Below are 24,671 nucleotides of genomic sequence, written 5' to 3'. Positions count from 1 at the left end.
TATACCGCCGTCGGAGACCGGTGGATTTGGTCGTCAATTGGCCCAAGGAAAGCGTAAAAGAGGCATTGATGTGCTGGTATTGGAAATATGCAGGACACAGTCAAGATACCTTTGTCCGAGAGGCAGGAGATTCACTTCAGGCTGAAAAGGGTATTGATATGCAAGTATACCCCTTACTACTCGGCAGTTCCCGAGATGCAAGCGGGAGATAGACCATTCCAGACCACTGTTTCAACCTGAGGTTGTTGGTTGTGATTGAGTGGCCAGTATATGCTCTGGCAGACTTACAATGTTAAACGATTGATCAAGATCCCTGAAGCAAGCAGATATCCTACAAAGAGCGTACCGACCAACTGGAACATGGCGGAAGCCCTCTGGCGCCATGAAGAAAATCAATCCGCCACTACACACCCAGGCAGTATAGCCTGGTGTCTTGTGAGCACAGCGCTTTTGGGGCTAAGGAAGTCAATGAAGCCACCGTGTGAGCTGACCGGGGATCCGACGGCAGCAGGACTCTTGATAACATCACACCATTGCGCAAATAATAATATAATAATCATAAGGGCTTGTGATATCTTTGGGTGACGGAAGAGGACTGACTGGAGTGTAGTGGCCGAGACAAAGGAGGCAGGGATCGACCCTAAAGGAACTATAGTGGATAGCGCTCGCCATAGCGTGGGTGCTCGATAAGCGATGCTCGTGCGATACTACTGTGGCGTAAGAACTAAACTAGTCCCCGACCACAAGCCAAGCTTTTGGATAAGGACCTGCGCTGAGGCCTCAGACGAAAACATTCGAGCAACAAGAAATGTCAGCCAGCCAGAGGCTGTGCTACAAATTTTTGGGATAGAGGCATTCATGAATACAAAGCTCAGATAGATTATTATTGAAGGGATGGCTCGTGGGGCTGGATGGGATGGGGCGCTGCGCTGAGAAATCAGACTCAGATAGTGTTGGCTTTCGGGTGCCAAAGCCCCACCTTGATGAAGACGGGGGGATGAATAGTGGAAGCACCAGTTAGCGCCCTCAAACCACACGTTACCCCGCTTTGGTCAGCAGCTCCGAGTCTCGCGCCATGGCCGTTGTGCTTGGGCAAGGCCTTGATTCCAGCAAAGCCGCCAATTAGAAAGACTGCTGTGACTCGCCCTCGGATTCACCATAATTATTTCCCCACCACCATTTTGGGGATTCGCAAGCCACGATTGTCTAGCCTCGAGGGACAGATGAATGGCAGAAGCCGCTGTGACCATGCATGAAACCACCTTATCGACCCCTGCTGCCTGAAGCGCACTTGAGTTTTAGAACAAAGCCACCGGAGTTGCGGATGAATGTTTCTCGCCGCCCAAATAAGCTCCTGCCAATCGAAAAGGGAACGGCGGTGACCGCGGAGAAGCCCCGAATGACTATTGTTAATATTGTACACGAGTTCCGGTCGTGCATGACAAGCTTGCGGGTCGCAAAGGTGGCGTGCGGCAAGAAATGCCATGGCTGAGGTAGCACAAAGTCTTGCGCTAGAGGCGCTGGGGATTAAGCCACCGACCGCCGTCTTTGAATGTAACCCACTGCTTGCAGCGAAAGACCTTCCGCGGTCGTTGATATCTATGGGGATTGATGGATGGTGACGATGCTGGTCTGTAGCCCTGGGCCGCAAGACCACAGGAAGGGAGGGGGCAGTCGTCAAGAAATTTAGATTGCTGACTGCCACGACGGATCGCCATCAAGGCTGAAGGGGAGCAATGAAAGCATTTCGGCATCAAAGATGTCTCCAAAGCCTTGCCCGTCGAGTGTTATTTCGTCTGTCATGAAAGGAGATTGATCTTCTTCCGCAGAGCTGGCGTGGGCTCCATTTGCAGGAGTTCCTATTTCAAGAACGCGCATTAACTTTTGTTGTTCTGTCTGCCAAGAAAAAGTATTAAAAAAGGAAAGAAGGAATGTACCGGGTACTAGATGGGAAGGGGTGTGGGGAACAGCGTCTTGGCCACCAAATCTTTTCCGCCATATCCACAAGGAATCGTGAAGAAGACTCGCTGCCAATCGCGTGCGCAGTTGGAGAATTGGCTCCTCATTTGTTTGTTTGGAGGACCCTTGGCCGGCCCATAATTGAGCGAGGATCTTGGAAGTCCGATCAGGCAGGTCATTATCTTCTAAAGATGCCCGACGAAGAAGAGAGATGGCAGTATTGAATGCACGCTTCCCATCTTCCACTTCAAGGAGCCTAGCGTAGCTGGAATCCTGTATTTTGAGAATAAACATGGCAGCTAACGTCGTCGCTCTGAAATAGGAACCAGGGCAATATTTCATTAGATTGGTCCTGGCATCGAGACCCCTAAGTTTGCTGACCAATGCTGTCGCCATGTTGAACGCGGCCAATAAGCCAAGTTTCCGTGCAACAGATCCGCCAGAATGAAAGAGATAGAAGACGTAAAGCTGGATGCCGGCGGTTTTGAGTAAAATTTCATTCTCATCTGTTATTGCTCGTGGATTAGATTCCGGCCATCTAGGGTGTAGTGAGCTAGGACTTACCAGTAAGTCGCTTGGCAAGAGCTCTCGACAGGTCCAAAAACTCCTGCTCCAACAATTCCAGAAGTGGCATACTCCCCGGCGAACGAGGCTGACCGGCTGTCGATGGTAAATGCTTAGACATGTAATTGCTGACGCGTGCTGAAAACCGATAGATCAAGAGCTGTTGCTTCATTGCCTCTGGTATCACATAATCGCTCTCCTGGTCACATATGCGATCGATTATCCAGTTTGAAGAATCAGATGAAAGTGGTGGTTGGCCAAATGTGTTTGACATACTAAAGTCATTTCAGCCGAGGAACCCAAGCATCCGAGAAAACAGATAGGCTAACCTTTGAGCTGTCATATAGCAAACTGACCATGTCTTGATTGCTTCTGAAATATCCGCCACACTTAGTCTTCTTTTTGTGCGTGAAAAATCTTGGATTGCTTCCGGCTGGTGCAGTCCAAGTTGCATGGCGATGGTTTGCGCAATGCTAACCAACGTAGGAGTAGTGTCGGTTGAGAGTGACGACGTGGGAAATGGCCACATGCACAGAAGTGAGATGGACTGCACAATGTACCATGTATGCGGTGGGTTGGAAATCTCCTCCCACAATAGGCCCTTGACCGGTGAAGTGAGGCCAGTAACGAGGCTTGGCTCATCCGCAAATTGACGGGATGAAATGTATATAATCACCCAAAACAGAAGAGAAGACCGATTGTAGTAGTCGTCCGGCGATAAGTTTGGATCAAGAAGCAATACATATTTGTGGAATTCTGAAAAGAATCTGCACTACGTTAGCCGTTGAGCATGGGTTGGAGACGGAGATTGGATACGTACAGGTGAAACAGCGAGTCAATTTGCCAGGAAGTTAGTCTGACATGACCAAGAGACCTGGAAGTAGCCGGTGCCGGAGAACCCACCAATGGGTGGCATGGCTGCTCGAGATCCGCAGGCACAGCACCCAGAATACGGTTCTCCGCCAATGGGAATGTGTCTGGACTACAGCTGGTAGACCCGAGATCTAATGAGTGCCTCACCGGGGACTGGTGATATGAATGTTCGGTCGAGGCCGGGAAGTGGGATACTGAAGAACGAAGCTGCTGCACCTCTTTCTCGAGCTCCTCCAGGCGCCTGCAGAGGGTCAGCCGGATCCCGTTGAACAGAAGGGCAGAGAGCACAGACGCTCGTTTGTTCACCCTCTTGAATTCAGTGTCAACTGCACAGTCCTGTTCAAGGCGTCGGCATCTTGAGCAGGGGATATCGCCGCCTGTGGACAATTCGCAGCGAATCTACATACTCGGGTCAGGCTGGGCTGCACGGCGCGCGACACCTGGCTTACCTTGGCCTGTCTGCATTGTCGGCAAGCAATTCTACGACCCCTATGGCGAGGTCGCTGAATACCGGCAGCGTTCTGGTCCTGCCTGCTCATGCTGCTTCGCCCTGCGAACGACTTGGACACCTGGAGATACGGGAAGATGGTTCGAGCGGGTCACGTGGTGGAAATACTTAGTCAGTTCTTCACTGTGCACGCCGTTTCGTCTATGTAGTTCGTTGTTTCTTTGTTGCTATAATATAATAATTTCTCACTGTGGTGGATACTAGCACAAATTCGAATCACCTGGTTATGTATGGACTCTCCGATATTACACGCCACCGGCGAAATTTCCTCCGCCAGAGGCCATATCTACGGCGAGAGCTTCTCTCAGACCCACCACGTTGAACAACTCCCGTGGCCCGCCTTGCTCAGACACCAACGGGCTTCCAGTCTCTTTCAGGTGCTGCGCTGCCGCACTGACTGCTCCATACACGGGACCCAGCGCGAATCCAGGGAATATAATGAGACGGAACCCGAGCTCTTGGGCCTCTGCCACCGAAAGATCCGGCGACACACCACCCGCGACAGCATTGAAGAGGACCGGGGTAGGCTTCAAGTCTTTGCACACTTGTCGCGCTTGATCCTGGGATGTCACACCTTCCAGAAACGCAACATCCATTCCAAGTTCGATCGCCCCCTTCAGACGGGATAGTGCCTGGTCATAGCCTAACGTTGCAAGAGCATCGGTCCGTGCAATCAAAACAATATCCCGACCAGAGAGCTTCCGGGCATTGACAGCTGCACGGACCCGTGACAGGTATTCGTTCTCTGAGACCAACTGCTTATTGCGAAGATGACCACAGCGCTTCGTTGTTTGCTGGTCCTCGAGGTGGAGCGCAGCGACACCCGCCCGGATATACTCAGTGACTGTCCGATGGACCATGAGAGACCCTGCTAAGGTCAATGTCCACGCACATAAGGAGAGAGGATATCGACCATTGCCTACCTCCGAATCCGGTGTCTGCATCTGCGATTACAGGCGTGGATGGATCAAGGTTGGCGATCATCTCCGCATTCTCTCGCATCTCATTAAGTGTAATTACCCCAAGGTCTGGCTGTCCAAGCTTGGATGCGGTTGTTCCTGCTCCAGTCTACCAGAGGAAATGAATTAGGGTAAGTGGTTATGCAACCTCTGATCATTAGGAATGCCTACCATGTATAGGGCCTCAAATCCGGCCTGAAGTGCGATTCTGGCGGTGAGCCCATCATAAACACCTGGGCATACCACGATTCTGTTTTCAACTTTCAGCAGTTCGCGCAGTCTGGTCACTGGAGATGGCGTGGCCATTTTGACAATACCGGGGACAATACCGGGCGGGGAGGAGGGATAGGTTTTAGGGGTCTATGAATGAACTCGAAATGAGGAAGCTATTGCCCGACGAAATATTGGAGAGGTAGTCAAGATGGAAATAGTCGACATCTATCAGGTTTAAGGACCTAATATAGGTGACGGCGATAACGGAGTCGGCTTGTGCTCAGTCCGTTTTCGGGCCGTATGCGGCCCGACGAAGTATAGAAAAGGACATAGCACCACTTGAACGGCGAATCATGGTTTACATATACCAAGGACCCCCTCGTCTGACCAAATCGAATTCAAACGGTTTTCTTTCGCTGCAATCCGCACCACACTGTTTCCAAAAGACTTCCTGGTTCTCAATATGGCCCTGGAAAATATCCCCAGCCTGCGCCGGCTGCTTCGGATTCTTGAGGAATCCCGCAACATAAAGTTGAGCTTTGAAGAGAGTAAGCAATGATGCTTGGAAACTACTTAGATGTGCTGAGGGATGCAAAGATCTGACAGATAACCATAGAGTCCTTACTTGCATCAGGGCACAGTCTCCTTGTCGAACTGAAAGATACCATTGACCATCTGCAGTCCAGTGGAAAACAAAGAGAGAGCAACTCCTTGACCAGTGTTCTTGATATTTGCTATCAACCAACTGATCTCGGTGGACTCGGCCTGTCAAATGACACTGCCCTAACAACGGAACAAGTGTCCGAAATCCTGTTCTTGGTGTCCGCTTGGCTGGAGGCTCTCAACTCTGCAGATCGAGCAAAAGTATCACCAATTCCAATGTCCCGCCGCCCCCAAGGTCGGCGTGGGATGACCTTGAGTGAGAAAATTTTTGCCATGCATGATATTGACCAGAAGGGGTCTGTGACTCCTGGCCAATTGATCAGAGTGGACGTTGATTGGGTCATTGCATCCGAGGCATCGTGGGCAGTAAGTACAAAATTGTCATATTCTGTTACAATAATGGACTGAAAAATCAAAAGGGCATGGAATCAACATATAATCGCTTAGGGAAGCCAGGGATCTTTCGCAATGATCGTTTCTGGCTTGCAGGGGATCACGTCGTAGATCCGCGGATCAACAATATCCCCAAAGTGCAATCGTTGATCGACGCCAGTGAGAGGGCTAAGCGAGTTTTTAAAATGACAGACTATCAAGGCATGAATGTCGGTTTACACGATCTCTTCGCAAAATTATATGAACTTGATGCTAAATAATACTAGTATACGATTTTGCACACCGAATTCTACAGGGAGCGGGCGCAGCCCGGGATGTTGATCATTGGATCTGATTCTCACACATGCTCTTCTGGGGCTGTAGGATGTCTGGCCATTGGATTAGGTGCTGCAGATGTTACACTGCCTCTGGTGACTGGGGAGACTTGGTTCAAAGTTCCGGAATCAGTCAGTATTCAACTTGTCGGATCTCCAAAGCCTGGGATTGGAGGCAAAGACGTGATTTTATATATCTTACAGCAACTGAAGAGGAATACAGTTGCTTCTGAACGCATCGTAGAGTTCACAGGTCCCGGTGTCAGACATCTGTCCTCTGATGCTCGGTTTGCGATTTCCAACATGACCACAGTAGGTGGGGTGATACGCAGGGGTGAAAGAGCTAAGCTAACACAGAATAATAGGAGTTTGGGGGAATAACTGGAGTGTTTGTTCCGGATCAAATCACGGATGACTTCATCAAGAAGCGACGGCTTGCTCGGCACAAAAGCGACAGCAACTACTTTCGACCAGATGAGGATGCGCAGTACGCAGAGACCCATGAAATTGACTTGGACAATGTCGGATCATTTCTAGCCCGGTATCCCAGACCAGATGACGTGGTGCCCGTTAAAGATCATGAGGGAATGGCATTGCACGGATGCTTTATTGGTGCTTGCACTACTGCTGAGGAAGATCTCATTCTTGGCGCGTTAGTCCTGGAACAGGGATTAAAACAGGGATTCAAACCTGTTGCTAAAGGAAAGAGGAAAGTTGTCCCCGGATCACTGCCAATTATGCATCGTCTTCGCCATCTTGGCCTGCTCGGCATATATGAGAAAGCAGGATTTGATATTGGCGTTCCCGGATGCAGCTACTGTGTAGGTATGTCTGCTGATCAGGCCGAGCCAGGTGAGGTTTGGATATCCTCTCAAAACCGAAACTTTGAGAATCGTATGGGCAAAGGTGATACATCAACTCCCACAAAAGAAATTGCATTGCTGATAATAACATGTAGGATCAATTGGGCACCTTGGCTCTGCGGCCACAGTTGCCGCGTCATCCTATGAAATGAAACTGACTGATCCTCATGAGTTGTTGAGTACCATTGACCTGAACCAGTGGAATCATCTCAGAGGAGCTTCGGCCCTTTTGGATTCACCCCCTGTCATCAAAGAAGTGCATTATGTGGAGCCTCGGGAGTCCCGTCAAGTTACGGCCGATGAAAATGAAATAGAGAGAGAGATACCCGCTGTAGGAATCGTGGAAATGGATGAATGCCAATTATCCACGACCGGGAAAACTCTCACGGGCAAAATTCAGCAGCTGGGAGATTTTATCGACACGGACGCAGTGAGTTACCATTCATTTATTGCAGAAAGCGATCGGGACTTATTTGATTCAAGATCGCCCCTGCCGAATTCCTCGTAGGAATGAGAAACAATGAAGTCAGTGGATTACACTGTTTGGAATATACCCATCCGAATTTCCGCAATCGTGCCAAGAATGGCTTCGATGTTGTCATCGCTGGAAAGGGCTTTGGATGTGGATCATCCCGCGAGCAAGCGGTCATGGCTCTGCTGGGTATGCCAAAAGCCTTTCCTCGTTACATATTCACAAGTATTATTTCTAACTACAACTATTGCCCAGGCTGCGGTGTGAAATGTGTCGTTGCAAAATCGTTCGCTTTCATATTTCAGCGAAACATGCCCAATCTCGGGCTCTTGGGAATAACCATGATTGATGAGTATTTCTACGAAGCTGCCAAGGACGGCGAAGATATTTCGATTGATTTCAATGCAAGATCAATCTACGTGGGCGGACAAAGATTTGGTTTCCAGCTCAGTCAAATGGAAAGAGAGTTATTTGACTACGGTGGAATTACGTCTGCTTTTCAGAAATTCGGCAATAAGCTATTTGATATCATGACAGCACCGAAGGGATTGGAAAGTTCGGCTCGCAAAACACAAGAAAAAGCGGCAACGCCGCACCTTGGTCTGCAGTGGTAGGAAGCCGTGATACGTTGCTCTTTCGGGACGGGGACTTCAACGGTAGGTTGTATTCATATAGTCAACAATATTAACTATTCAGATATTTCATTTCCCGTTTCACTCTGGAATATGAGCAGGTTACCGGGCTGTGATAGTCTGACCTCCCCTATCCTATTCTTTAAGGTGAACAAGGATGCAGCCAGCCAGCAAGGAGGTCTTTTCTATAGATTCTGATCGATATGTTCATAGCATTTTCGTTTATAGTTTGCCACTATCTCACAAAACAAAAACACGAGAGCATATTAGCGGGGCATCTACATGTCATTTGATAGATCTGTTGACCTCGAAAACGGGCGGACTAACCCGTCCGTTGAAGGCGTAGGTACCCACTTCTATCTTACTGCCAGGAATATAGACCTCAACACGTTTGAATCCTGCCAGAAGCCTGTCCGAAATGGTTCCCCAGGTCGTGGGGATGCCGGAAGTTCAAGATGCAGCTATTCGGGTTGGATACGCATGTGCTAATGAGCCTTGCAATCGCGCTGGGGTGATTGTGACCGGCTGGAATGAAGCAGCGGTCGCCGCAGGGGCATAGCTACTAGCGCAGTACTTTTGGGATTCACGACGAGGGGTTCAGTTTGTGGTGCCGACTGGATCCTTTGCGCATTGCATCGATACAGTTTTGGCCTCGCCTGCTCAACCTTTTCTTATCTCGGACTCTAGCGACAATCAGATTGTTAGTAGAGCCAGTGATGTCACCTGGGGTCTTACAGAACTGCCCTCCCGGCCGAAATTTCAGGGTGAGACAGGCCCGATAGTGATTTACGCCAGTGTGCTAGGCCCTGACGCTATTGGTAAGTCGGTCTAGGCCGGGGTTGGCGCCGTTGTTATAGTCCCGCGGGAGCTCAAGTGGGCAACCTCCACGTAAGCCCGCTCACCACGACTGGCCGTGTTCATGCAATCAAGTGTGGGGACCGACATGCGATCATTGAAGCAGTTCCGCAGGTCGGGAGCGTACGCCATTTCGGCTCGCCGACTGAAGGCCCACTTTGAGGCATCTTAATCAACAGAAACCGTACCATCATATCTTGGAGAATTTGTCTTGAAACCAAGGCTTTATCTACACTACCTTTAGCAGTAAGGATCAAGAGGCATTCAATTTGATTCGATTACATGCCTCTGCTCAATGCACAACATGCCATTCTGCATTGCGTCTATGCCTGCATTAGCATTCGACATGGGCAATCAGTCACTACCAAAGGAGATGCAAAGCACAGAATGTGAGAAGCTAGGTGCTCTGTCATCTACCAGAATACGTATGCACTTGTTGGTAGCCACACAGGCGGGACTTGCCAACTCCAGCTAAGGATCTGCATCTGAGTCTATATTCTTCTACGTATTTGATTGCACTAGAGAAACCTCTCACACAAACAGTGAGGTATGAGGACGTTTGACTTGCATTTGCGACTTTTACCCATCAATTCAGTAACAAAATCGCTGAAATGGGATATGGCTTGTTTGTTCAGTGATGCAAGGGGTGCTGGCCTCAGATGGGCTAGGAGTGCACGAGGTGAAGGTAGGCAGGAGCAAAAGCATCCCTTGCGTCATATAAATCAGTGTTTCAGTGCCCAAGTGAAGCCATGCAATCAAGCAGACTAGCAGTACATCTTGTTAAAATGTTTGTGAATCAAGACCAACTAAATCAGGATACATTTTCTTCATATATATGCCTTTTGCAGCAGGAATCTTCGGAGGCAAGGAGAAGTAAGACAGGAACATCCCTGGATTTTAAGGCTGGTCACTGCCTACCCTCTTACTAGATATCGCCGCTTATTCACTGCAAACTGTACTATAAAATAGCCAAATTCTTCTCTTTTCAACTTTCCAATCTAGTGAATCAAGCCCTCCTATCACTTCTGCTGACAAGCAATATGCTGTTTTCTCTCGTGCCTGTTACTCTTCTTCTGTCCGCGACCCTGACCACTGCCGGTGGGTTTGCCAGGACCTGCACAGATATTCAGTATTCTGGAGACTCAATCCTACAAGCGTTGTGCCTCGACCATGTAAATGGCGAGGCTCGACGAAGTGAAATTGACATCAACCGCTGCGTGGGAAACTCCAAATCAAGCTTGAAGGTAAACATCTATTGTTAGGATTATCCAAACTTTTCAAATGATGCTGACTTTTGACCTCTTATCTAGTGTATGAGGAAGTAAGCCTATATTTTCCTATGCGATATGAGAGAATCTCTAAGCAATACTAATATCGAAATCAGTGGTGACTTTAGTCAATCATGCCAAAGTACCACCATCCAGGGCGAGACTGGGCTCATCAGCGTATGCCGTAATGGCGGGAATGGAAACTGGCGGCATACTCACATTGATCTGAGTAAGTGGAAGTTTCCTCATGCCTATCGAAAAACATGACTTCTTGTGCTCAGGGTTCTAATCTCTCCAAACACTGAAATAGATCGTTGCATTACCAATACTCATGGTCAGCTTACCTGTTAAGCTACGAATGGTATGATGATGATGGTGATGATGATGAATTAATGCATAAGAAACGATGTATGGATGATGATCTGACATTTCTTCGACTATGTGTAATCATGGTAGAGCCGAATATCAAAGCCAGGGTCACAATAAACTCTAATCAATGTTCACATGTTCAGATATTAAGACACAGATCGCACCCTTTGTTCCGGGGTAGATCGAGGGCGGTAGTAGTATGCCTTGTTAGGTAAAGGGTTCCATGGAGTGGTTATTTATTCGATCCTGTTGTAGCGAACAGCCTAAATGATTGATGGCCCCTGGGTTCCATTCCTCGAGGAAAATGAACGATGATTAATTTCTCAATGTAGTTAGACAAGCCAAATTGCCCGCACGCGGTTTGCTGCGGATTGATTGGTCTCCCGAAGCCAGGCGCTCCCACGGCCCTCCGTCGGAGCCAATGAAGATTCAGACAGAACCAGAAAGTTGCGGGTCGCTTTGTTAGCTAACATCAAGGATGCCGGGAGAGAGCAGAAGCGCCAATGAGAGGACCGAGGAAATGAAATGGGGGGGGGAAATGGTGAACGTGGCTGATTTGGCGCCACCACGACCAAACGAAATAAAGGGGTCATTTAAGGACCTTTAAGGACCCCGACCCCCCGGTCCCTCGCCCCGACCGACCGTTATCAACCCTCTCCCCAAGTGCGCCAATACTCCATAATAGATAACGCTTGCCCGCTGCCACCGATGGATGTCGAACAATCCGTAGGCACAGTTGCCAATGCAGATACTGCCGACAAGGACAAGCCCAAGCACCAGACCCCATCGTTGTCCTCGGAACGATCGATTGGCCATGGTGAGCAGGACCTATTAGGGAGTCAGGTGGACGAGGTGCTGGCCGCTAAGATGACCATTGTCAACGACGTGAGTGATCGATACAGTCATCAATCATAGATGGACCTGGCCTTTTTCTTTCTGTTTGGGATGTGCAATAGAGTTAAGATTGTTGGGTCCTTCGTATAGACTATCGACGAGATCGGATTCACCATCCACCACTGGAAGCTCTTCTGCCTGAATGGCTTTGGGTATGCGGTCGACTCGCTTATTCTGTTGATTCAGTCCATCGTCGCGACCCAAGCCCGGAAGGAATTCCGTCCCAGCTATCCGACTGGCCTGACGATTGCGGTGTATACTGGCATGCTCGTCGGTGCCATCTTCTGGGGATTTTCCGCCGACATCATTGGGCGGCGCTTTGCCTTTAATTTCTCCCTCTTGATCTCATCCGTCTTCACCGTCGTTGCCGGGGCATCGCCCTCGTGGACTGTGTTGGGATTGTTTGTTTCCTTGAGTGCCTTCGGCTCCGGGGGCAACCTGGTCCTGGACACCACTGTGTTTCTGGAATACCTGCCCAGCAAGAATCAGTGGTTGCTGACCCTCCTGGCGGCGTGGTGGGGTGAGTTTCTTCTTCTCGGTTACTCGTGAGACCGCTACTAACGCTTTTGGACTCCTGTAGGCCTTGGGCAGCTCATTGCGGGCCTCTTCGCCTGGGCATTCATCCCCCGCTACTCGTGTTCCGATGAAACCAACTGCACGAGTGCCAACAACCAGGGATGGCGCTACATCTGGTACGCCTCTGGCGCCTTTGTGTTTGTGCTTTCCGTCCTGCGGGTCGTTGTCGTCCGACTGGAAGAGACCCCCAAGTTTCTTCTGACCGAGGGAAAAGACGAGCAGGCGGTTCGCGTGCTCAACAACATAGCCAATCGCTATAATCGCCCATGTAGCCTCACAATCGAGCGCCTGCGTGCCTGCGGCGAGACGGCGCATCGTGAAACGACCACGGCGGGAATGACTCAAAGACTGATCTCGCCAAGTGAGGTTGCCTTCCATTTCCGTGGGCTCTACGCAACGCGAAAAATGGCACTTTCGACCTCCTTGGTGTGGTTCTCATGGCTTCTCATCGGCCTGGCTTACCCGCTATACAATGTGTTTTTACCAACCTACCTCGCTTCACGCGGCGCTGCGTTTGGACAACCCAGTGAGTACATTACCTGGCGCAACTACGCCATCAACAACACCTGTGGTATCTTTGGCCCCGTCCTGGCGGGCTTTATGTGTCGTTCAGGCTGGTTTTGGGGCCGCCGAGGCACAATGATCATTGGTGCAATAGTCACGATGATATTTTTCTTTTGCTATACGCAGGTGCGCACTGCCGCTGAAAATCTTGGCTTTACCTGTGCTATCTCTTTCTGTTTGAACATCTACTATGGTACACTCTACGCGTACACTCCAGAGGTTGGTACTCCTTTTCGCCTTTCCGTGACAGTTCCTCTTCTCTCCTCCGTCTCTTCTCAGATACGAATTTCGATCAATAATAACTCGTCGACAGGTTCTTCCCTCGGCCCATAGAGGAACTGGGAATGGGGTCGCTATAGGTCTCAATCGAATCATGGGAATCATTAGTGCGGTCGTGGGTAATGCCGCTAATGTGAGTCCCAAGCACTCTCTTATTTCTGACATGACGATGGCGCTGATGTTAAATACAGACCAATACGCCGGTGCCTATTTACATTTGCGCTGCTTTATATATTGTGATGGCGATTGTCGCTGCAGCGTTCCCTTTCGAGCCGTATGGTCGAAGGAGCAGTTGAGAGCGACGAATGCCGTTGGCAGACCCAAAAGCGCCATGTACATATATATTTCAGTCCGAACTGGGATGCGATGATTTGACTGAACTATTTGTATACAAGCCTCCAGTCGCGCAAGAACGAGACGAATAACGGAAGTCCAGTCCAAAATTTCTGAAATTTCTAGAGTTCCACAGCCTGGGTGGTCCGGGTGATCGGGTAGTCTTACGACTTGGTCTTTTAATGAGATGCCATAGGTGACAGACACATCGATATATTGCCTAAAAACATATTTTGGAATAGTTACTAGGCACTTCTTTTCACTCGCGTAGACACATCAGACAAGTTCATTAAGTATGCTCACACCCCCACAACAGGTAGTATGTTAAGGTTTCGTTACCTTTGTTTGCACAGGCCACGGCCATTAAGCAACGAAAGTAGCAAAGCGAGGGTATATTATATCATATCAAATGAGCGGTTTTGAAACCACGGTAAATGATGTATCGCATTTTTGGACAGAAGAAATCAACGGTGAAATGCCCTTAACTCAAACCAGCGCAGAGGGGGAAATACCAACATCGCCCACGAAACACCCACCCAGATCCCCAGATCTGAGCCATCCGCGCCAACCATCTTGGCAATAGGGCCAACAAACCATATTTGGTTCATTGAGATAATCGCTCCAACCCAACCAACCAAGAAGGCCACCAATGCAGCGATTCCGAGTGGCAGCTTCGCTGGATCAGCCCAAGCTTCCCAGTTGAACCCTCTAGTGCGCCGGAAGAAGAAGTGCTCCTCCAGGGCGATTGTGAGGTAAATGGTGACCCAGTAGCCCATTAGGGCGAGCCAGTTCTCAAAGATATCGTACAGATAATTCCGGCCAGCGAGTGCGCAAACAGTATAGATGACGACGCCAACACAGGAATAGAACCAACGCGGTAGACGTGCCAAATGACGGCCCATGATCTGGAATCCGAGGGAGGCAGAGTACGTCCCGGGGATATTGTTGGCGATAAGACCGAGGGCAACGAGGACGCCTAAAAATTTGCCGAAGCCACCAAGGCCATCGTAGCCAGCGAGGATCAAGGCACCGGACGATGTGTTGTAGGCAGCATTCCAGGTGGGGTGAGTGCCTGTGCCCGAAGCAAGGCCGACACCCAGAAGATTGGCAAAGCTCAAAGCCAGTCCGACACCCAAGAAGGTCATCAGAAAAGTCTTCCATTTCTTTGTTGTGGGTGGGAAGTAGACGAAAAAGTCGGCACCGGCGGGAGCCCACGCCACAGAGGCAGACAAACAGAGAGAAAAAAAAGACAGGCGATTCCCAGCGACCGTTTGGGCCGAGCCAGCCGAGACAATAGAAGTGTCGAATTTGGGACCCGCGCTACCGACAAGGACAAACGCAGCGATAAGCTGGGGAATCCAGGCCCACCTAGTGGCATTAGGTCAGTATTTGTACTCAGTGGAGCTGGTGGTGGGAGCTTACCTCTCGTAGATGTGGAACAGCCGCATACCGAACAAAACAACCAACCAGGTGATAATGGCAACAATAATGATTCCAACGACGACGCTCATCCGACCGCCTGCGACGGCGGACAGGACCTGCCCGCCCACCACGCAGTCAACCATGCCGTATCCCAGCATGATGATGATATTGAGCAGGCAAGCAATCTTGCTGGGGTAGTATCCCATAAAATACCGAGCCACAACCTAAAGATTTTGTTAATATGCCAAGATTCCTAGAAATCAAAGATGTTGGACAGTGTTGGATATACCATCGTCCTGTTTCCGCTAGCTGGCCCAAATGTGCCCATGTAAGCAACGCCTGCGGCTCCCAGCAAGGCGCCAAAGGTAGCACATAGGGCAGCGTCGACAAAGCCCAGACCGTAGCTCAGTGGGCCCAACATGCCCAGGGCCATGTTATTCGCCGTGATATTGGTGCTAAACCACAGCAGGCCCATTTGCATATAATCGGCGGTCGTATCGCCATGGCGCTCCTCCAGCGGGACGCGCTCAATGCCGCGAGACTCGAAGAACTCGAGCGAATTGAGGCGGTTATTGAAGCGGCCAAACGCATTTTTCGGGGACGAGGACTGCGAGCTGGGCTTGGGCGATAGGGACTTGACAACCGGAGTGGGTTGGTTACCTTTCTCCTCGTCCTCCAGGGGTTGGGTCATAGTGCCGTTGAGGAGGGCGGAAATAAAATAGGTTAACGACACAATCCCATGAAAAAGCAAAAAAAAGAAGAAAGTTTGCAGGAGGGAAAACCGGAGGGGAAAGCGACTGGAGCAACAGTCAATAATGCATGTACATTTGCAGGGAAAACCTTCCGGTCCCTCCCCGGTCTGTGCAAAATCGGGTGTGGTGCACGGCGAAAACTCGATCGCGGATCGTGGGTCGCGCTTACTTAGCATACTGCGCGGATTGCGAGCAGAGTTTTGCCCCATAATTCTAGCCACATCCAGCAATGTGGAGGTTCATCCCAAAAGTCTGTTCATCCCGCGACCCGGGGTCCTGGACCTTCCTTTTTGATCCTCTGATCCGTGCCTGACGCCCGTATGGAGTGACTTGGGGAACATTGAACCATCAATGATAACATCCGCGATATCACCCGCTATCTCCAGTACTGGGGCACAAGATGTAAGTTCGGATCCCCCCTCACGACGATGATCATTACCCATGAATGGAGGTCCGGCTTTTTCTTTTTCTTTTTCTCTCAACAAAACAGCTGGAGACGCAGCCGGTGGACCCCGGTGGGTTTCCGATCCGGAAGAGAGCTCCTCGGTGTCCTTGCTGATTGGGAACTCCATCCACAGCTCGGGTCTGATCGCCAGCTTTGTCTTGATTTTACGGATCGCCAGGAAGAGACATTAGCCCCAATAGATGACTATCGGATCATGTGTTTGTAACAACAAGCCCGCATTGTTGGAGCCGTCTGCGCTTGAAAGATCGGAGAGGCTAGCCAGGCCGCAGGCGATCCAGCGCACGATGGGACTGCAAAGTCCAGCATGACCCTAGATAATGTACGGTCCTGCTTGATGTAACTGTAATAATTTCGGGCGATCAGGCGTTCGAGTCGATGCTGGATCCACGGTTCTAGCGCCTGCGGATTTGCCATTGGCTAGATTGACCCTCCTTCCCCTGCAGCCATTGCACAGTAAGGTTTTGTCGTGGATCGGGTCCGTTCGTGCCCATGGTGCAGCCCTAGTAGTGTCTTCGGCAGGTACCCAGGGCGGCACCCGCCTCATGGCCTTTTTAAGTCTCATGGAGCTCGCTCCTGCGCATGGCCATCACCATACACACATCATGCCCAACGACGGCGGGGGTACCCCCCACGATCTCGTGGTTCAGTCATGGATCATGTATGGCATTGGGATCTTATTCTTTATTGTGCGATTGTTTGTGCTCCCCCCTCCGTTCATCCGCGCCGACCGCTTTTCAGCTAACCTAGCCCAGATATGCTCGGTACAAACGGATGGGATTTCATTACCAGATCGAAGACTATCTCATGGTCATTGCCGTGGTATGTATTGGCCATCCATCTGTTGTGTGAGGTCTACCATACACAAAGCTGACTCGCACAGTGCTTCTACACTGCCTTCGTTGTCACCAACATCAAGATCGCCGAGGGAGGGGGAAGTAGTCTATACCTACCCGGCCAATATGCGACTTTTACTGCCGAGGATATCAAAGAGCGCATCACCGGCGCCAAGATCGAATTTGCCTCTGAAAATGTATGTTCACTGAAATGGACGATGAGAGATTTTTTCACTGACCGTTCATTTCTGTTATCCAGTGTCAACTATGCACTGTTTACTGCTTAAAGGCTTGCATGCTACTAGTGTACTTTCGGCTCACGTAAGTTGGCCAAGTGACGGCTAGTACAATGGACTCTGACCCTCCACAGATCGAATCTCAAGCAGCACCGATTCGTGAAATTATGCGCCGCCTATACCTTCCTCGGCTGGTTAGCAACGGAACTGACTTTGTTCCTTAACTGCCATCCGGTGTCCGGATACTGGACGCTGCCGCCGCCCCAGCGCGAATGCGCCACTTATTTTCGTTACGAGGTCGTTCAATGTGTATTCAACATCAGCTCTGATATGGCGATTTTGTTTGTCATCTTGCCGATGTTGTTTCGAACCCGGATGCCGTGGAGGACCAAGATTCCTGTGTTGGTCGTCTTTTCCATGGGTATTGTTGTGGTGCGTGTATCCTGCCTTCATACACAGTCAGATCACTGATCGGGTTAGATTCTCTGCGCCATCATTTCCAAGTACTTCACCTTTCACGATATTTGGGACTCGAGCTACCAGTTCTGGTACTTGCGTGAGGCTTCCATCGGTGTATATGTGACCAATGCACCATTCATTTGGGCCTTGGTCAGGTCGATGGTCAGCTTCCTCAAGTCAACAACCCACCCAACGGATGGAAAGTACAACACCCCACAGTATGGCACAAACCGCATGTCCCATGCTCGCTCCAAGCCAGGGACTGGCACACGGTCTACTCGCGTATTGACGCGCATGTACGACATCGAGACAATTGGAGATAGCGAGGAGCATATCATCGAGATGGGCGGAGTCGGGAAGCATACACATACCTCAGGCGCCTCAACAGGTGATAGCGAGCCGGCGGAGTGGGCACAGTCCCCAACAGACCAGAACAGGGAGAATGACCCTCATATTTGGAAAACGACAGAAATTGTCATTGAAAAGAACTAAGATATTCCCGCTATTTGATGCTAATTTGGTAATTTCCACTCGCGATCAGGACTTACGCAGGGTCATGAAGGAGTTTCATACGTTGTAATATCTACTGGACTTGGTGTGCGAAGACTACGATTCTTTTTTAGTCTAGATCAAAAACTTTGGAATGAGCCACTGATAATAATGGACATGGGTTATGCTCAGGGATAAAAGTAGTTTCAGCTCAAAAACTAAGAGAATCGCGAGCATATATAAGATCAGATCTTGTGCGCCATTTGAAATTGAGCGCAGACTTCATCAACGTATTGCTGGGCTTTCTTGATGCGCAGCATGTCTATAAAGAGATGGGATTCCCATGTGAGTTTGTGTTACAAAGAGTATAAATCGCTATGCCCTCCATTTCTTAGATTTGTTTCTTGTTCATTCTCACTTTGAAAGGTGACATGAATAGTATATGGGCGTTCAATCAATGGGGATGTTCGTGGATCAGGATTACAGTACCGTGCCGACAACACATGATTTGGAAATCCATCTGGATATTCTTCACTAGAGACTTGTGGGAAAAGCCTCGATACTAAGGTGATCCATACTTCTGTGGTGCGGCTCGAATGTCCTTGCTCGTCTTTCCGCGTGTGACAGGTTCGATTGCCAGATACTTGGAGTAGTCGATAATAAGTCCGACAAAAAAGAGAGGCTAGGAAAATTTGACAATAAAACATTCAGGGTTGCCTGAAACTTCTCATTAAAGATGTCACTATGTGTAGTAAAGATATGGCTCCTCCAACCACGCTTTGACACGACCCACTGGCATTCTGGTAGCCTTTTCCGATCACGGAATGCCCTGCGCCACTATAACTTCTCAATAGTGGTTCAAATTGAATAGATTTCTACATCAGAGACATTGTAAGTCTTTGCGCTAGTTTTTTGCCTAAACTCTCGGTGCGGAATTCGCAGTTACTAGTCTCATTCTTGCTCGACTATTGGCAGTGCCGAGGTCCAGTTCTGGAAGCAAGTTGTTGTAGCTACGGTTGATGATTTCTGCACTCTTCATAAGAGTACGATATATTTACGGCCAAAAGTTGCTCGTACTTAGTTTCCGGGTTGCGGATTGCTGAAGGAGAGCCACAATCACGTAAAACATCTCAAAGTGTTCATTTTCTGTTCTTGGCAAGTCGCGCACCTAGCCGTACATAACGAGGATATAAAATTCGGTCGCAGCCGTATTCGACAGTCGCCATAGGACAAGTAAAAGGTTCCTTTTAAATGCCTTTTAGCAGTCAGTCGACATGATGATGCACGTGCATCGCCAAAACCAGTGGTGGTGGATGCGATAGAAGGTCGTTCATGTTGATTATTGACGATGTGTACGCTCTCCGAGGTTTTTTATCAATATTGGAGATAACAAAAGGATGACGAGGTAGCCAATGGGCGAGGAATAATTGAAATTCTCGTCTGACAATCCTTCAGAAAAAGGGGACTTTTTTGTCAGGGCGAGACCTGATCCGGTCTGGTCTCGGTCAGGCCCGTGGGCTGGGCACAGAGCCTCTCTGACGCGGGTCAGCTGAACTGCTGAACTGCTGATCTGCTGCTGATTGGGGGCCATCCATGTTTTTCCTTCTCACTTTCCTGGCACAGGTTTTGTGAATTGCCCCTTGATGCCTCATCCAGCATGACCAGCACACGTACTGTTTTGGGACCACTAACAACGACATTTACCTATCCATCCTCATGTAGCGTCGCTGTGGAAGCATGCACTGGTTGTTCGTCTGGCTGGCAGGCCCAAACGTGCAGCGACAACGTTTACAACGACCAAGGCATCCAGGATAACGTCGAATGCTGGCCACCACGCTCGAATCCAGACCTGTCAACAGGCGTCGCGCTAAATGGTTGGGGGTTCTATTCCCCCGGTCTGTACTGCCCCGCTGGATATTCGACCGCGTGTTCTGCAACTGGCGGAGTTGATGGCGGGTTCACATTCCAATACTCTCTAGAGCAATCGGAAACAGCTATAGGGTGTTGTCCAACGTGAGTGAAGTAGAAATCACAGCCATTGTCGCTAGAATTTTCGATGCCTGAGACTATTTTCTGACTCATGTAACAGCGGATTCACCTGTGACTACACTCTAGGCCCCAAGCAATACCAAACGTGCCATTCTGTGTACTTCACTGGGTCCTTTCCGGCCATTTTTTGTTCCTCTGGAACAAGCAATGACTTCAGATATCAAAGCGTACCCGCGACATTCAGCGCTGCGGCGTCCTCGATAGTTGAGGAAATGATCGTTTCCAGCTATATCATCAAAGCACCATTGGTTCAACTCAACTACAAGTCAACCGATTTACCATTGTCAACGGTCCCTCCGACAGCGACGGCTACGTCCACAATAGCGACGGCTACATCTACAATAGCGACGGCAACTCCAACGATAATCTCCGCTAATAAATCAGGCAGTTCCGGTTTATCTACGGGTGCCAAGGCTGGAATTGGTGTTGGTGCTGCCATTGGGGCGCTAGCGTTGATTGTCGGGGCGGTTTGGCTTGTACTTCGTGGTCGAAAGCGTACACAGGGACATTCCCAGTGTGCGCAGGATCGTGCCCAAACTGGAAGGCACGAGTTGTCCTCTGAAACTGGACCGCATGAGCTCCCTCCGAGCAATGCTTTATCTGAAGCAGGTTCTGGGACGGAACCCAAAATACCGAATTTTGCACCTGCAGAATTGCATTGAGGTAACTCCCCCAGTCATATAGGAGGGCAAGCTTAGCAGATATTATATACACCTGTATATTTGATCAATTTACCATAACAGCACTTGGAGCTATGATCTATCTGATTTAATTAGAAGAAGGCATATGAGCTCAGGATGTAATTGATATCGCGCGAGGTGAAAGAGGACACAAAATTCTGGCCACCAATCAAGAATGTAATCAAATCATGTAACTATGACTTTGCTTGATCCATGTATAGCGCAGCTAACAACTGTTTTATCCCTCTTTGATCCAGATTAACTGTGCTAAAAACACTTGGTAAGGATTTATCATGACCTTGGTGCCGCTTGTTGGCAGTGTCACTGATTCCCTCCCCCATATAAGACAAATGTGGGATTGTCGTCTCCACGAGGTTGGCAGCACGCACGAGTTCTCTTCGTGATGACCAGCTTGAGTATGATCGCCTCGAATATCCAAAAAAACAAAACAAAGCAAAACAAAACAAAACGACGAAAAACTCCGCCATCAGCAACATATTTTTGGTCGGATACACTGTCGATTGTATCACCGGCCCTCAGCTATGGACTGCACGGAACGCGTCGAGGTAACCGGGCCCACTCGCCTTCATTTCCCCGCCCATCCGGCCCAAAACGCTGCCATCCAACGCTAACACGTTTGCGAAAGATACCCCAAAGGCTGCATCGCTAGCAACATCAGCTGGGGCTTGCTACTGATTGTTTATTAAATCTACTATTCTTATCTGAAGTGGAGAACAAGAGGACGAACTACACTTGCGGCGGAAATGGATGCCGCCGAATCTGCCGCGAAGGAAGAAGAGATCAACAAAGCCGATAACCACACTGCCATGGAGGGCGATTCGGGTCTCAAGAATAGATAGGATCTGAGCTTTGTGTATCGTCTTTGGAATTATTTCATTTGCCTGTAATATTGCGCAAGGTTAGAGAATTCTCAACAACTGTCTAGCTAAACCCCAACATGTTATGCTACCTTTTACAGGGCGAAAGGCATGGCTGAAGCCTGTATTGGAAAATAGAATGGAAGTAAGATAAGGATCCCTCAACAGGTGTTTTGAAATTCAGGGCTTTAATCTGCCCTCCTAAATTTCAAAGCCGATTTGGTCTTAAACACCAGTTCCGTACAGTGATTCTCGGTGCTCCTTTGAAGCTCCTTGCATCAAGGCTTTTTTATTAAATCCCTCATATATTCTCTACAAAGCATCGAACTTCTTTCAATTAGAATTCAAGGCATCTCAAAGGCAAAAAGATTAAGTCATAAGCTTTAGTCTCACTGAAATCATCTTTTTTAATTAGTTATACTGGGATTTTCGAGATTCATTTATAGAGTGATATCCGTGGAAATTTAGATGAGGCTCATTACAGGCAAATTTAAATAGTTGTAAAGATGGGATAATGATGAAATTGATAATATTTATCGTGTCTGTATTCATGGGTGTAGAGAAGCGAGAAACTCTACATTGTGGGATCTGTCGTCCCCGCTGGGCCACAGTTTCCCCATATTAGGAGGATTTAGTGAATTAAAGTCGGGATCCGGGAGTTTGATAAATTGCCCAGTAGATGATTACTCTGAAAATATCATCTAAATTCTATAGCCCATTCCTTGAGGCTATTACCATCTTGACTGTGGCATCAATGAACTTCGAATGCAGCTTTAGTTATTTATTTGCCACCAGGGGTCTTCACATCATACAGCAGTTCCTCGTGCTCACCATCGACAAACCCGAGAACTCAATGCACTGAATTCTCACTGAAAGGAACAGCTTCACTCTCCGCGCTGTGCCGGATCAGGTCCTGGCCGCGCTCAAACATACCCACTTCATATGAAGCTAAGGCTTTTTCCAGGCCAGCTACCTGTACGCTTTCTAAACCCAGGCCTCTCTTGGGGATTTCAAAAAGACATTCAGCCAGGAGCAGAGAATCCTGCATGGCGCAATTGACTCCCTCGCCTACAAAGGGGGTTGAAAGATGCGCTGCATCTCCGAGAAGCGTTACCCCTGGAGCCACGTCACGTTTCCAACCTACTTCTTCTGCCTTCAAGTGGTTCAAGGTCCAAGCACAGAAAGGACCTTCGGCATTCGTGAGAATAGTTTTTAGTTGTGGTGCCCAGTTTCCGTAGAATTTATCGGAAGATAGCATCAGCCGTCGCAAAGCTTCAGTCCTTTCCACAGCACTGCCTTCGTGATGGTTGTAGAAGTCCTCCGGCACTATAAGACCAAACTATATTCTGTAGGTGCCGTCGGCCGCCTGCTGCAATGCTAAGTTCTTCCATTGACCCACCGCCATCATCATTCCCGGTCCGGCCAGTTCACTGACTGTGTTGTAAATCTGATTGGTGAGTGAGATATTGCCTTTGATGTACATTATTCCAGAATAAACCGGACGTGCAGACGTAACCTAATGAGAGCAACTCAAGTTTAGAATCTCAAATTGATTTCGGGTTGCATTGACTTACCAGAGGACGGACTTTGCTCCAGCCCCCATTAGCTCCGACAATAAGCTTGAACCCAGTAGTTGAGCTGCCATTGGTGAAATGGATAATGCATCCATTAATACTTCTCGTAGAACTATTGGCCCCCTTTCTCTCAATGGAACGCACGCCGTGGCCCCATTGAATTTTATGAGCAGGTATAGATCCAAGTAGAAGCCGGCGTAGCTGCATGCGATCAATCTCTGGAGCATCGCGACCTTCACCAAAGCGCCCAATTGTTTCTCCAGAGGGTTTGACGATGTGTATCTTTGAGGCGTCCCAGCGTGCATAGACCTTGTTAAATTCATCGAATAAGCCCGCTTTTTTGAGTGCGAGTTGGCCTGATGGGCCATGGAGGTCCAGGGAACCGCCTTGCTGCCAGGGACCAGGGGTGGAGGATTCATCGCGCTCATAAATGACCTAGTCCGTCACTCCGTTTACTTCTAGTAGCCGTGCGAAGAGAAGACCACTCGGCCCAGCACCGATAATCGCGATGGAGGGTGGCGAATCCATAGTAGAATGTATTAAAACAAAATTAAGAGAAGAAATAAACGATGCTCTCGAAATAGGCTTTTTAAGTATCTCAGAGAAGTAATGTCTTTATATAGGTGCCGTAATAGAACGTTCTATTCATCCAGCTCCGGTTTCCCCATCTCTGATTGGTTCACTTCGGGGGCCCATCCGGACAGATCTCCGGAAGCGACCACTTGCACCGCTAAAATTCGGTAACTCCTCGGACACCCCGGGTCCACTTCTTGGACTTTGTCATTCTCACTTGAAGCTCGATTTGACTGATCGGCAACTCGGAAACTTTCGTCGGAAGTCCTATGGAAGCCACTGGTCACTCAGTCGCAGGCTACAGCTTTGCTCGATTTGCCGTAAGATATGCGGAGAGCAGCCGTAACTGCGCCAAAACTGACAGTGTTAGTGAAACTTTTGTCGACAGAAGAAACTCAAGTATTTCTGAACCTTTCTTAGGCGTACATGAGCTCATACGTAATCCTAGTCTTGGCTAATTTTTTCAAAGGTGTTCTCGAGAGCTACCGAAATGCAGTACTTGCAAGCCGTGGCCGGGTAGATGCGTATATTCGCGAGATGGCCTCCATGTGGCCGCACGTTCTAGTACATATGCCGAGAACAGCATTGAGCGTCGCCTGAATTGCCTGGAAAGCACGGTCCAGTCTCTGGCTGGGTCCGTTGAGGAAGCGTTGCATGGCTTGTCCACACTCCCGCGAATGGACTTGACTAGAACACCCAATATATTTAA

The 24,671-nt window shown here is 49.1% G+C and overlaps 5 protein-coding genes across 5 annotated transcripts; 3 read left to right on the top strand and 2 right to left on the bottom strand.

The window, feature by feature from the left end:
* Window positions 1-4,149: 4,149 nt before the first annotated feature.
* PFLUO_LOCUS7298 (uncharacterized protein) lies at window positions 4,150-5,169 on the bottom strand (the record flags this gene model as incomplete). The annotated part of the gene is made up of 3 exons (XM_073784927.1): window positions 4,150-4,772; window positions 4,828-4,972; window positions 5,035-5,169. 3 exons carry the CDS (start codon window positions 5,167-5,169, stop codon window positions 4,150-4,152), a joined length of 903 nt encoding a protein of 300 aa, XP_073641333.1.
* Window positions 5,170-7,957: 2,788 nt separating this feature from the next.
* On the top strand, window positions 7,958-8,395 carry PFLUO_LOCUS7297 (uncharacterized protein; the record flags this gene model as incomplete). The annotated part of the gene is made up of 2 exons (XM_073784926.1): window positions 7,958-7,970; window positions 8,037-8,395. 2 exons carry the CDS (start codon window positions 7,958-7,960, stop codon window positions 8,393-8,395), a joined length of 372 nt encoding a protein of 123 aa, XP_073641332.1.
* A 3,218-nt stretch (window positions 8,396-11,613) lies between these two features.
* On the top strand, window positions 11,614-13,238 carry PFLUO_LOCUS7296 (Major Facilitator Super; the record flags this gene model as incomplete). The annotated part of the gene is made up of 4 exons (XM_073784925.1): window positions 11,614-11,790; window positions 11,890-12,319; window positions 12,380-13,162; window positions 13,219-13,238. The coding sequence occupies 4 exons, from the start codon at window positions 11,614-11,616 to the stop codon at window positions 13,236-13,238; spliced, it is 1,410 nt and encodes a 469-aa protein (XP_073641331.1).
* A 777-nt stretch (window positions 13,239-14,015) lies between these two features.
* On the bottom strand, window positions 14,016-15,664 carry PFLUO_LOCUS7295 (Vitamin B6 transporter; the record flags this gene model as incomplete). Its single annotated transcript, XM_073784924.1, has 3 exons — window positions 14,016-14,919; window positions 14,974-15,197; window positions 15,263-15,664. 3 exons carry the CDS (start codon window positions 15,662-15,664, stop codon window positions 14,016-14,018), a joined length of 1,530 nt encoding a protein of 509 aa, XP_073641330.1.
* A 1,129-nt stretch (window positions 15,665-16,793) lies between these two features.
* PFLUO_LOCUS7294 (uncharacterized protein) lies at window positions 16,794-18,211 on the top strand (the record flags this gene model as incomplete). Its single annotated transcript, XM_073784923.1, has 6 exons — window positions 16,794-16,885; window positions 16,944-17,010; window positions 17,072-17,221; window positions 17,284-17,345; window positions 17,395-17,692; window positions 17,741-18,211. The coding sequence occupies 6 exons, from the start codon at window positions 16,794-16,796 to the stop codon at window positions 18,209-18,211; spliced, it is 1,140 nt and encodes a 379-aa protein (XP_073641329.1).
* Window positions 18,212-24,671: the final 6,460 nt, after the last annotated feature.

Source organism: Penicillium psychrofluorescens (genome assembly GCF_964197705.1).
Source record: "Penicillium psychrofluorescens genome assembly, chromosome: 5".
NCBI lineage: Eukaryota > Fungi > Ascomycota > Eurotiomycetes > Eurotiales > Aspergillaceae > Penicillium > Penicillium psychrofluorescens.
The sequence above is the reverse complement of the archived record's forward strand: the minus strand, read 5'-3'. Positions and strand labels throughout refer to the sequence as shown.